The following is a 13,079-nucleotide window of genomic DNA, read 5'->3' as shown; positions in this document are numbered from 1 at the left end:
CTCTGGGGCTCACTAGCTACATCATCTTGAGGAAGGTTCTCCCCCTCTCTGGGCCTCAGTTTCCTTATCTATAAAAGAGAGGGTTGGACTAGATGATGTCTAAGGGCCCTTCCAGCTATAAGTCCTTAAATGTAATGATCTTTTATAGAGGAGAAAATAGACTCAGAGAAGAGGGCAGAGCAGAAGATCACAAGTTCCCATTTCTGAACCTCCAAAATGCAGTCCCTTGAATTCAACATACATATATTAACTACCAACTTGTGCATATCCCCTCCTGCTCCCCTCTACACGCCCCCCCCACCAGAAGCAAAGATCAAATGATAGGGAAGCTAGTCCCAAAGATTGTTTGGAGCTTACTCTGGCTTTCTCAGTTCCCTCTGGTGAGTTCCTGTCTATAATATTTATCTCCTGATTTTCATTACTTAGCATGTCATGAATGAATATTTTAAATAAAGAATATGTGCAATTATAAATAAAATAAAGGTTTGTACTAGTGGGTTGGCAATGGGAATAGAGAGGAAGGGTAGATGTGAGAGAAGTTATGGAAAGGATATCAGTAAATTTAATTAATGAATGGAGGAAAATATCAAAAATAATTGTAAGGTTATGGATAACAGGTACTAGGGTAATGGTGATAACACAGATACGAATAATGAGGTCAGAATTAGGAGATTCACAGTTAGGAAGAAAGCAAATAATCTTGGTTTGGGACTTAATGAGTAAAAGGTGTTCAGAAGATATTCAGCTGGAGATATCCTGAAGGTAAAGTATGTAATGGAAGAGAATGGTAGAGACTAGCAATAAAGATTTAAAAATCACCTGCACAGAGGGACAGGAATATGCCAGCAAATCTAAGATTCAAAAGAAATAGACTATTTTCAAAATATGAAATGTCCAAATTAAAAGAATACTAAATAGAAATCTTAAATCACACACACAGTCTCCAAAAAAGAAAAAGAACTAGTTGTAAACAATCTTGGTCCAGATGGAATTCTATCAGACTTTTAGAGAACAATTTATACCTACACTATACAGAATATTCTTTTTAAAAAATGAGAAAGTGTGCTACCAAATTCAACTTTTGAGACAAATATAGTGCTAGTACCTAAACCAGACAAGGACAAAGCAAAGAAAGAAACCATAAAACAGTAACATTCTCAAATGTTAATTAAAATTATAACAAAAAGATTTGGCAATTTATCCAAAAGTCTTTTACTATTATCATGTTGAATTTATACCAGGTATTCATTATGATCAAACAATGGGAAAACAACACGATTAATTATTACAAAGAAAAACATCCCAAACCTTTGATTCTATAAATAGATGCAGAAAAAGCTTTTGTCTACAACACTCATTTACACTAACAAGAATGAAACATTCTAAGTGTTGGCATAGAAGGATTTTTTAATGTAATATAAAGCACCTACATAAAATAAAAGGCTAGCATTGTATCCAAAAGGAAACCACTAGAAGATTTTCCAATAAATACAGGGATAAAGTAAAGATGCTCCTCTTCCTCATTGCTATTTGCCAAAGGGATAGAAATTCTAACTATAACAATAAGACAACAAACAGAAATTAAAGGCATGAAGATAGACAAAGAAAAAATAAAACTACCTCTACTTACTGAAAAATGTTGTTTACTTAGAAAATTAGAAAGAAGAAAGGAAAGAAGGAAGAGAGAAAGAATCAGACAAGGAAAACCACTTTAAAAGTTCCATGTTGGGCTTATTACATTTAAAAGAAAAGCAAGCTATAAGTAATAGAAAGCTTAAGTTTCATACACAATCTTCTGTTGTATACATGGAAACACCCATTTGATCTGATATTTGTTAAATTCAGAATAAAAATATAGTGAACTAATTTTGCTTCTTTAAAAATATTTCTTTCTCAATTAAAAATAGATCATAATCTAGGATTGCTAGTCTCTGCTCTTTCCAGTCTTAAGAGTGTATAGTTGGGATAAGTATGTCAAACACATCACAAAGGTTGATTTTTAGGGACATTCAAAGCAGTCACTGCTATGGTTGCTTCTCTTTACTCCCTTCTGAGAGCTTCCATCTGTGCTTCATCCTCAAAAGGGGTAAAAGGAAGAAGATTCACTGTATCCCTGCCTATTGAGAGAGGTAACCTATTTACTTTCCTCCCCGTGATCCTTTTACCTTCGCCTCAACCCCAGACAAGAAGAATGGTCCACCCACTGCTGCACAGATTGTACAGTTGCTATAGGAGTGCATCAGGGAGATGGTAGCCATAGGAGCTGTCCAGCTGAAAAACTTTCAGGAGAAATTTGAGAGTAAGTCACAGGTACATGCATTATGGCCTTAATTACTCCATTAAGAAAATGTAACAAATGACAAAGTTCAGGATACTAAAACATTGAGTCCTGAAACTCCAACTCCAGCTAACTCTCACCTATCCCTCACTCAGACTTTGTCTCTCTTGGTTATTAACTAACCCCTCTCCAGACATCAGAATCGTCTTTGGACACATAAAGCTCTCTGATTAATACCCTGGCTTCTGACTTTACCTTTTTCCAACATTTCTGCAGCCTGACTGTTCCAAGATTCATATCACTGGCCATTGTTCATATCACAATTGTCCCCACCCTCACCCTGTGACCGATGTCAGAACATTCCAGTTAAAACTTCTCTCCTACAATGAAAAAGTTTCACACATACAAAAAAGTCATCTCTACCTAGGCCTTGAGTTTGGGAGAAAAATGGCACAAGATCTAGGAATCTTTGAATATCAATAGTATAAAATTTGAGGAAGCTAGGTGACTCAGTGAATACAGCACTGGGCCAAGAGTCAGAAGTCCTAAGTTCAGATACTAGATGTATGACCCTGGGCAAGTCACTTAGCCTCCATTTCTCTTAAAACCACTGCAGAAGGAAATGCAAACTGTTCCATTATCTTTGCCAAGAAAACTGTGTGGACAGTACTGACATGCTATGATCCATGGGGTCAGAAATAGTCAGACATGATTTAACAACAACAGTGTAAAATTTACTATCTCTTGTCTACAGTATCAGATTCGACATCCATCAATAAAAATAATTAGCAAAAAAAATCATACTACTCACCAAGATCTAGATGAATGCCTGGTACAAATGAATTGAGAAAGAACATGAAGATCACAAATCCAAGCACAGTTAGGCATTTGATGAGGAGAATTTTGTCTGCTATCCTATGCTGTAGAAAGGAAAAACATAAATCTGTTGCCAAGCAAATTCTTCTGAATTCAGCATTGTATTCGTTTTTTAAAGCATACCTTATTTTTATCAATACCTGTCATTTCAGAATATATCCCATCTTATCACCCTTACTGAGTCATCTCTTGATTGTGAAGATGTACAAAGGGAGAAGGAAGGAAGAAGTAGCTCAACACAATTAGCCAACATAGGGACTGTGTCTATATGGTAGTGTTTTGTAATACTCCATACCTATATGCCCCTAACACTGCACTGAAAGAAAAATAGATGCATTTTCTCCACCATTCTCTAGGGTCAGGTTTAGTCATGATGAGATAGAAGGGAGTATTCAAGGCAGATGGAGCAAGCAGGATTCAGGATGTGAGATAGGACATAAAATGCAGGGTGTGACCAGTCAAAAAAGTGATTAAGAAGACTATGTATCGATAACCCCTTTTCTGTACTCCTTTCCTGTCCCTCTTGCTTTCACAAAGCACTCCCCAACTACCTCACATTCTAGAACAACTCTTCCCCTTTCCTGTTCCCCTTTTCTGTATGTATTTACAAAGACACTCTCGATTACTCAACATTCCAACGTCATGCTTTTCCCCCTCTTGTCCTTCTCCTACTCTTTTTCACCCTGTCCCATCAGATTGAATACAGACCAGACACCTAACCTGGCTGGTACTCTGTCTCTCATAGTGGAGGAGGGCCTGCTGGGTGCATCACCCCAATAAACTCCCTTTCTGTAACTTGGAGATGGTCTGAGCAAATTAATTCAAGACACTACAATTCCTCATAATTCTGATGCACCCCAACATTTTGGGGCATCCCGTGAATCTCAACAATTCTAATTTCACAGAATGCAGTTCCTTTTTTGTTGTTTTTTTTTTTGTATTTACATTGGTATATTTGTAACCCAAATCCCAAAGCCTATTGGTATGGGGAAGTCTCTCATTTTTCATTGGAAATTAACGCATCATGCTTGGTTAGGGAGAGCAGGAGAGAGGAGAGTTCTAAGTTCTTCAAGTCTTGGGACCTACTTCAAGTCTCATCAAGCACCTTGGAGTTTCTTCAAGGTCTGTAGTTGCTTCTGGCACTTCTGGCTTCCAGCTTTGACAGAGAAGACTGAAGAGGCCAACCCTCCTTCAGGTTGATGAAGGAAAAGATCTTGGGAAGAAGCTGACGTGAGAGGATGTGGCAGCCTCCATTATGTCCTTATCCCCACTTGCTACACTAGAGACTTCAGAGAACTTCCCCTAAGGGGAAGGGAGATCTAGGACTCTTTTGGCTGAGTTGAGTTACCTCACTCCCAATAGGAGATCTCCTTCATTCTGCGTTGATTGGTATATATTCTCCTATGTATGTTCTCTGATTTCTACTTGCTATGGACTCAAATAAATGGGTTTTTCTGCCACCTGTTATGCTGTGAAACTAGTATTCTGTGAGAAAGCAGTTAAGCTTAGGATCCAGAGGTTGGGGGTCCTCCTTTCCTCAGTAACAAAGAGACATCAGAAGTGATCTGAAAACATACATCCCCTTGGAGTAATGATATTTAAGGGAGAGGGTAGATATAATTATAGCCCGGTATCCTCTTTCTCTGAGGAGAGCAGAGTGACCAAGCTTCTGGCTCCAAACACCTGCTTCCCCTCCTAGCAGGAATTAAAGTATCCCTTGGAGAAGGATAAAGGAAAAGAGGCTACAGATGTCTATTCTGTCTCCCTTTGAATCATACAATGACACCTCCATGCTACATGTGGTTGACAGCCCTCTCTACACAGTCATAGTGTGTATGTGCATGTATACATGCATGTACACAAACACACATATTTGTATGTGTGTATATACCTGTTTCTGCTTCTTTTGTTTTGTGTCAGTGCATCTTACCATCATGTCTCTAGAATTCTTTATGTTTGTCATTTCTTATGGCCATCACTAGGAAAATTTATCCATTTAGACATTCCTTGGTAAATGGGGACACGTTTTGTTTCCAGTTCTTTGTTTCCATCAAAAGTAAATGAAAATTTTGAATCTCTTTGGCACCTACACCTAGTGGTAGGATCTCTGGGTCAAAAGATATGAACATTTTAGTCATTTTTTTAAGCATATCCCAAATAGACAATTTGTTCTTATGTTCTACCTGATATGAATTAGTACCATAACTTACTTTCCTCTGAAAAAAATAAGGGTCAGGTGGGGGATTGGGAAAAAATCTTAATTAGAAAGAAAAGTTGATTTGTTATAAAGAAAAGTTACAAATTAAGTATAATTTTAAAAACATGTTGAGAAGGCAAACACTGATTTAGAAATATAGGAAGGCTTCCTAAAGTGTCTGATAAGATATGAGAGAGGTACATCTCTCACTATGTAGTACAGAAGGCCTTTGAAGTACAATCTGTCCTTGTCCCCTAGCACAACTGTGTAAGACAGCACTGCTCTGGTTTCCTTGCAATATCAAAGCTATACTTAAATAGACAAGTACCATTACACTGACTGGGAAATTTAAAGATTTTTCACAAATGCATGGGAGGCTGTATATTTTCAGTTCAACATTCTTCCTGCTTTACAGAATGCAATACCATGATCTCACAGTTACTGAGAGAAGCAAGCCTTCCCCTTTCCCTTGTAGCTAGATGAGGGTGGAAATGCTCCTACTGTTGAGAAAAGCAATGTAAGCTAATTGCCTAGCAGTTGTTAGAATCATTTGTCATCGGTCAACCTTCAAAGACCATAGGTTTCTGGACAGAGTCTGGAAAGAGACTAGGAGGGGCTCTTCGACTGAACAAAGAGGAGTCTGGGTGAAGCAGAGAAATGAAAAGTTTTCCAGGATATCCACCTGCTGAATTTTTACACCTACTGTTTAAATTCATGACAGTGGCATCCACACAGTGGTAGTACCAAAGAGCAATGCTCTTTGACCCCTATTAGATAAAGTCACCCTAGAAATGAAAAACAATTTTTCCATCCCTCTAAACAGACAGAGATTTGAGATCACTGTTTACCTCCTGTCAGTACAAACACAAAGGTTTAGAGAGAATCTATATCCACCTAATGCACATGTGAAAGGAACAAGGAACATACATGCAGTTCTCTAGCCTGTGACTAGAGCCTGAGAAACAACAGTCCAAAAGGGGACTTTAAAATTTGTAGCAAACAATGGTGCCCTATCTGTGCCTCTATTACCCTGAGCCTACTACAAATGTACATGTAGGGGAAGGGGTAAGAGAAACCTACCTAGTAATGAATAGATGAGGCAGCACCCTTCATTGTATGATACCACAGGCAGCAAGAAAGCACCCAGGCCAAAGAAAATCTCTGCCATCTGCTGCCCTGATGCTTAAAATACTTTTACCTGAGGACAGAGCTTTTTAATGTATAATTTCGGATTATATTTAGAATGCAAATATACACAGAAGAAGAAATAGGTGTCAAATTCATACTAACCTATAAAGAGTGTAAATTTAGAAACCTGAGAACTTGGTTCACATCCTGGCTTAGCCACTTATTGTATGTGACCTACTCAGGCCACTTAATCTCCATAGTCTTCAGCTTTTTCACATGTAAAATGAGAATGTTAGATTAGATGACCTATTGGTTCCTAAATCCATAATTCTATGACATAAGATCAGTTTGAGAATTTTGATAGAGGACATAAAATATGAAAGGGCAGAGTGAGGTGGAGAAAAGTAAAGTAAAAATAGATATCAGGGCAATCAAAGAGTCATTTTTCCCACTTCATGAATTCTTGAACTATTACTCAACATGTCCCCAAGAGTTTTTAAACTGTCATGTATAATACATAATATATCCTACACAAAAAATGGAACTCATTCGCTTCAAAGGTATAACACATTTCTGAGAGAAAAGACTGAAATTAGAATTTTTTTTCTTTAGACAGATATTTGGTTTCTCTTTATCAGGCCACATTAAGAATATATTTTCATAAAGGCTCTTTTCTTCCTATCCACATACTAAAATTACATTGGATAATGGACACAATTATTGACATCCTCTTCCACAATGTTTTATAAAAGAGTTTCTATTCTAAATCAATATTGTCCTTGGCTGCCATGTCCCTCACCTTGGCATAAAGATCAAGTACTCATTGTCTAGGCTCTCTAGGCCTCCTCTCATGATTAGTTTACGTTGAAAAAACTTTTCCACTTCATTTATTTAGAATAATTATTCATGTCCCAAAGTTCTTTATTCTAAAGCAATTTGATTTAAAAGTTGGTCCTACTGGCTTGTACTCCAGTGTGCCTGTTACACACCTCCTATCAGTATTTAACACTAATCTGCTATCCACCGTGGAAGGCACAGACACCTATCCTTAACTCTCACTCCCCCTCAAAAAAAAAGCAACATAGTACTCAACATTTCATTACACTTCATGAATATGTTTGGAAATGAATATCTATTTCAGTATGTTTGAAGAATTTTTTAAAAATAAGATATATTCTCATTATTATTTACCTTTTTTTGTAGCTCCTGGATATTTGTCTCCCAGTTTTTATCTTCTTGGGAAATTTGTCTAAAAGAGAAGGTAACATTTTTTTATGTTTCCTGGTGACACTAAAGAGTCTAGTAGGCGGAGCCAAGATGGTGGAGTAGAAAGACACACATATGCAGGATCTCCCCCCACAGCCCATAAAATAGCTGTAGAGAGGGAAGCTAAACAAATTTTGGAGCAACAGAAGTGGAAAACAACAGAGTGGAGGAGATTTCCAGCCCAGGGTGACCTGAAAGGCCCACAGGAAACGTGGGTTGCACCGGACATGGAGCAGAGCACAGAGCCCAGCCCAGCCTTGGCCACACAGCACTCAGCTCAATCCCCAGGTCCAGCAGTAGCGAGTTCAAAGATCCCTCAACCCACAGGCGCCTAAGGTCAGTGACTGGGTTTTTCCAGCTGGCCAGGAAGGGAGAAGGGTCTTCCCATAGCTCTGCCAGCAGGCAGCCACCTCAGAGACTACATTGCAGGCCTAGCAGCTGCATACAGTTTTGAAGCATAAAAACCCTGGGGGCACTGAAGAGTTGATTCTTGCCTCCTGCCCTGTGTGGAGGCCCTGGGCAAGCTGGTCTTTGTCTCACACTGAATGTTGGCCCTGCCCATCCAGCTTATCTGAAAACCAGCCCCCAGTGCTGACTTGGGAACTAGAGGCCAGGTGGCTGTGGAGAGGAAACTGCTAAGATTCTGGGCACAAAAATCCCTCTCTGCATCCAGACCAGTACACGTTTGATTGTGCCACACTGGAGGAACTGAGAGCTCACAGATCCCCAGAATATACTCTACTCTTGACAAAGGACCCAAAAGTCAAGTAACTGGTTGGGAAAAATGCCCAAAAAAGGGAAAAAAATAAGACTATGAAAGGTTACTTTCTTGGTGAATAGATATCTTCTCCCATCCTTTCAGATGAGAAAGAACAATGCTTGCCATCAGAGAAAGACATAAAAGTCAAGGCTTCTATATCCCAAACATCCAAAATAAATATTGAATGGGCTCAGGCCATTGAAGAGCTCAAAAAGGATTTTGAAAATTAAGTAAGAGAGGTGGAGGAAAAATTGGGAAGAGAAATGAGAGAGATGCCAGAAAAGCATGAAAAATGGGTCAACACTTTGCTAAAGGAGACCCAAAAAAATGCTGAAGAAAATGACACCTTGAAAAATAGGCTAATTCAATTGGCAAAAGAGGTTCAAAAAGCCAATGAGGAGAAGAATGCTTTCCAAAGCAAAATTAGCCAAATGGAAAAGGAGGTTCAAAAGCTCACTAAAGAAAATAGTTCTTTCAAAATTAGAATGGAACAGATGGAGGCCAATGACTTTATGAGAAATCAAGAAATCACAAAACAAAACCAAAAGAATGAAAAAATGGAAGATAATGTGAAATATCTTATTGGAAAAACAACTGACCTGGAAAACAGATCCAGGAGAGACAATTTTAAAATTACGGGACTACCTGAAAGCCCTGATCAAAAAAAAGAGCTGAGACATCATCTTTCATGAAATTATCAAGGAAAACTGCCCTGATATTTTAGAACCAGGGGGCAAAATAAATATTGAAAGAATCCACCGATCCCCTCCTGAAAGATATTCAAAAGGAGAAACTCCTAGGAACATTGTGGCCAAATTCCAGAGTTCCCAGGTCAAGGAGAAAATATTGCAAGTAGCTAGAAAGAAACAATTCAAGTATTGTGGAAATACAATCAGGATAACACAAGATCTAGCAGCTTCTACATTAAGGGATCGAAGGGTGTGGAATATCATATTCCAGAAGTCAAAGGAACTAGGACTAAAACCAAGAATCACCTCCCCAGCAAAACTGAGTATAATACTTCAGGGGAAAAATGGCCTTTCAATGAAATAGAGGACTTTCAAGCATTCTTGATGAAAAGCAGAGCTGAAAAGAAAATCTGACTTTCAAACACAGGAATGAAGAGAAGCATGAAAAGGTAAACAACAAAGAGAAGTCATAAGGGACTTACTAAAGTTGAACTGTTTACATTCCTACATGGAAAGATAATATTTGTAACTCTTGAAACTTTTTTTCAGTATCTGGGTAGTTTGTGGGATTACACAGAGAGAGACAGAGAGAGACAGAGACAGAGAGACAGAGAGCACATGGTGAATTGAATAGGATGTGATCATATCTTAAAATAATGAAATTAAGCAGTGAGAGAGAAATATATTGGGAGGAGAAAGGGAAAAATGGAATGGGGCAAATTATCTCTCATAAAATAGGCAAGTAAAAGACTTTTCAGTGGAGGGAAAAAGGGGGGAGGTGAGAGAAAAAAACATGAAGCTTACTCTCATCACATTTAACTAAAGGAAGGAACAAAATGCACACTCATTTTGATATGAAAACCTATCTTACAATACAGGATAGTGGGGGAGAAGGGGATAAGCAGGGTGGGGGGGATGATGGAAGGGAGGACAGTGGGAGGAGGGAGAAATCTTGGGGAAGGATAGGATCAAAAGAGAGAATAGAAGCAATGGGGGGCAGGATAGGATGGAGGGAAATATAGTTAGTCTTACACAACATGACTATTATGGAAGTCATTTGCAAAACTACACAGATATGGCCTATCTTGAATTGCTTGCCTTCCCAAAGGGAATGGATGAGGAAGGAGGGATAAAGAGAAGCTGGAACTCAAAGTTTTAGGAACAACTGTTGAGTATTGTTCTTGCAACTAGGAAATAAGAAATACGGGTAATGGGGTATAGAAATTTATCTTGCCTTTCAGGACAAAAGAGAAGATGGGGATAAGGGAAGGGAGGGATGTTAGAACGGAGGACAGATTGGTGATAGGGGCAATTAGAATGCTCAGTGGTTTGCGGTGGGGGAGGGGAGAAATGAGGAGAAAATTTGGAACCCAAAATTTTGTGGAAATGAATGTTGAAAACTTAAATAAATAAATTTAAATACAAAAAAAAATTTTATTAAAGTCTAGCAAACTCTGCCTCAATCAACAGAATTTTTAAAATCCTCCCCTATAAAGTTGGCTAATTTCTAGTCATCTTTAAATTTTGTCTCCTAACTAGTTAACTTGACCCTTTCTTCTTCTGTAATGTAATTTCATGTCATTTTCAGGCAAAAACATTGGATGTGCAATTCTACTAGTCATTCATTCTCAACATTACTTAACTTTTATTTTATAACGGAATTTTCAAATCTCAGCTAGACTATCACTAAAGTAAAACTCTCATCTTAATGCTCGAGGAACTTTGCTGTTAGCAATAATAGATTTTTGTACAAATGCATCCTGCCTCAAGTGTCTTCAATGGTAGCATCAAAGTGATATCCATGTGAAGGAGCAAAAAGTGTCTAAAAGAGACCTTGCTTGGTATTTTCCATTTTAGGTGGAGAGTTAATCAATGCCATCAAGTCCAAAGCAGATTGAAATATGGGTTTTGCCTTGGATTGTGAAGAAACTCATCCATTTGCTTTTGTCATTAACAAGTATAAGGCCTATTCAAGTGCTCTAAACAGAGTAGGTACCTAGACAATATTTGTTGAGTTATATTTGTCTCTTGGACTTTAGATAAGTCACCAATATTCAGAGCAGCAAGGTACCACAATGATAGGATGCTGGACTTGGAGTCAGGAAGATCTGAAACATGCTAGTTATGTGATGCTGGGAAAGTCACTTAGCCTCTGTTTGCCTCAGTTTCCTCATCCATAAAATGGGGATATTAATAGCATCTACCTCCCAGGGTTGTTATGAGAATTAAATGAGATAATATTTGTAAAGTGCTTAGTGCACAGTACCTATCACATATTAAACACTATTTAAATGTTTGCTATTATTATTAACTGAAATGCATCACAGTGGTCAAATCTAAACCACATCTAAAAAAATAATTCCCCCAGTAACATGGCTGGTCATTAACTCCAACACCTCCAAAAAGCCAGAATATAACTCTTCCTAAAATAGCCCATCCTATTTTTGTACAGCTCTTATTACTCTTGGGGCAAGAAGTTTTTCCTTCTGCCAAGACTACATTTGTCTATTTTGAGTGAGTATCATAAATTTTCTAGTTTTTTGTTCTCCTTTTAAGAGGAATAAGTATAGTGACTATTCTGTACGATAGCTCTTAAAATATTTACAGATAGACGTCAGGTCACCCTTTAATTTTTTCTTCTTCAGGGTAAATATCCCCAATTCCTTCAACCAATTTTTATATGGCCTAAGGTTCTCTACTACTCTTGTTTTCCTCCTCTGGGCTGTTTCCAAGTTATCAACATCATTCCTAAAAATTGACACCTAGAACTAAATACACAATAGAACTAGAACTAAGACCTAGAACTAAACATAATACTCTAGATATAGCCTAACCAGGGCAGAATACAGAGGGACTATTATGTCCCTTTGCTTTTCTCCAGATAGTCTATGATCACATTGACTTTCTTAATTGCCATATCAAACAGTTGACTCATCCTTCCCATGAAGTTCACTAAATACCCCTGAGCTTTTTCAAATGAACTACTTTTGGGTCATACCACCCCGTATTGTACTTTAAAAAAAAAAAAAAGATTAAAATTGCATAATGATCCCTATTTCATTTCATTTAATGCAATCTGACTCAGTGTTCTAACTGGATAGAGTCAAACTCAAATAGAAACAAAAGTCACTAATCCATATTTAAGAATCCCCATGGACTTTATATGATGTAGTTTTAAAATGTAATGCTATCTATGTTTTGTTGTACTTTTATTCATTTTCTTAAAACCTTTCCTAATTACATTTTAATCTGGTTTGAGCAGTATCTGTGGCAGCATGCTTAACATCTCTGTTTTAGCTGGTTCAACTCTTTTGAAATTCTAACTGTTATATTGTAGGTTAGTGATTCCACTCAACATTATGTCTTTTGTAATTTTAATAAGCATACAATCTATGCCTTTTTTCCTAATCACTGGTAAAAAATTGTTAAATAGCAGAGGACTAAAAAAAGATCTCTGAAATGCTTCTCTGATAACTTTTTAATAAATTGGTCTCAAACTACCAGTTGCTACTTTTCAGGTCTGGACATTCAACCAGTTATGAATACTAATGATGTCACTGTTTGGCCCACATCTCTCCATCTTTTCTTCAAGAGTAGCATGAGATACCAGGTCAAATGTTTTGCTAAGATCTGGGTAAGCTACATCCTCAGCATCCCCTGATTTATCAATCAACTTATTTTATAAAAAAAAAAAAGAGAGAAAATAATATTATAATGTGGCCTCCTCTTGGTGGAACCATGCTGAGTCTTTTTCATTGTTGCTTCTTTTGCTAGATGTTTACTAACCATTCTAATATGTTTCAGAATTTTTCCAGAAATTGAAGGTAAGTTCACTGATCTATAGTTGACATAATCTATTCTCTTCTGTTTTGAAAATCGGAATAT

At 37.6% G+C, this 13,079-nt stretch overlaps 1 protein-coding gene across 2 annotated transcripts in view; it reads right to left on the bottom strand.

Moving 5' to 3' along the window:
* OCA2 (OCA2 melanosomal transmembrane protein) overlaps window positions 1–13,079 on the bottom strand; it is a 656,645-nt gene that overhangs the window by 350,527 nt on the left and 293,039 nt on the right. For both annotated transcript variants that reach the window (XM_072614578.1, XM_072614579.1), the window contains 2 exons: window positions 7,671–7,728; window positions 3,090–3,198 (listed from right to left, as the gene is read on the bottom strand). In XM_072614578.1, the coding sequence (XP_072470679.1) occupies window positions 3,090–3,198; window positions 7,671–7,728 (167 nt within the window). The remainder of the gene's footprint in view (window positions 1–3,089; window positions 3,199–7,670; window positions 7,729–13,079) is intronic.

Source organism: Notamacropus eugenii, chromosome 5 (genome assembly GCF_028372415.1).
Source record: "Notamacropus eugenii isolate mMacEug1 chromosome 5, mMacEug1.pri_v2, whole genome shotgun sequence".
Taxonomy (NCBI): Eukaryota; Metazoa; Chordata; class Mammalia; order Diprotodontia; family Macropodidae; genus Notamacropus; species Notamacropus eugenii.
Note: the sequence above shows the minus strand (reverse complement) of the source record. Positions and strands in the feature narration are given on the sequence as shown.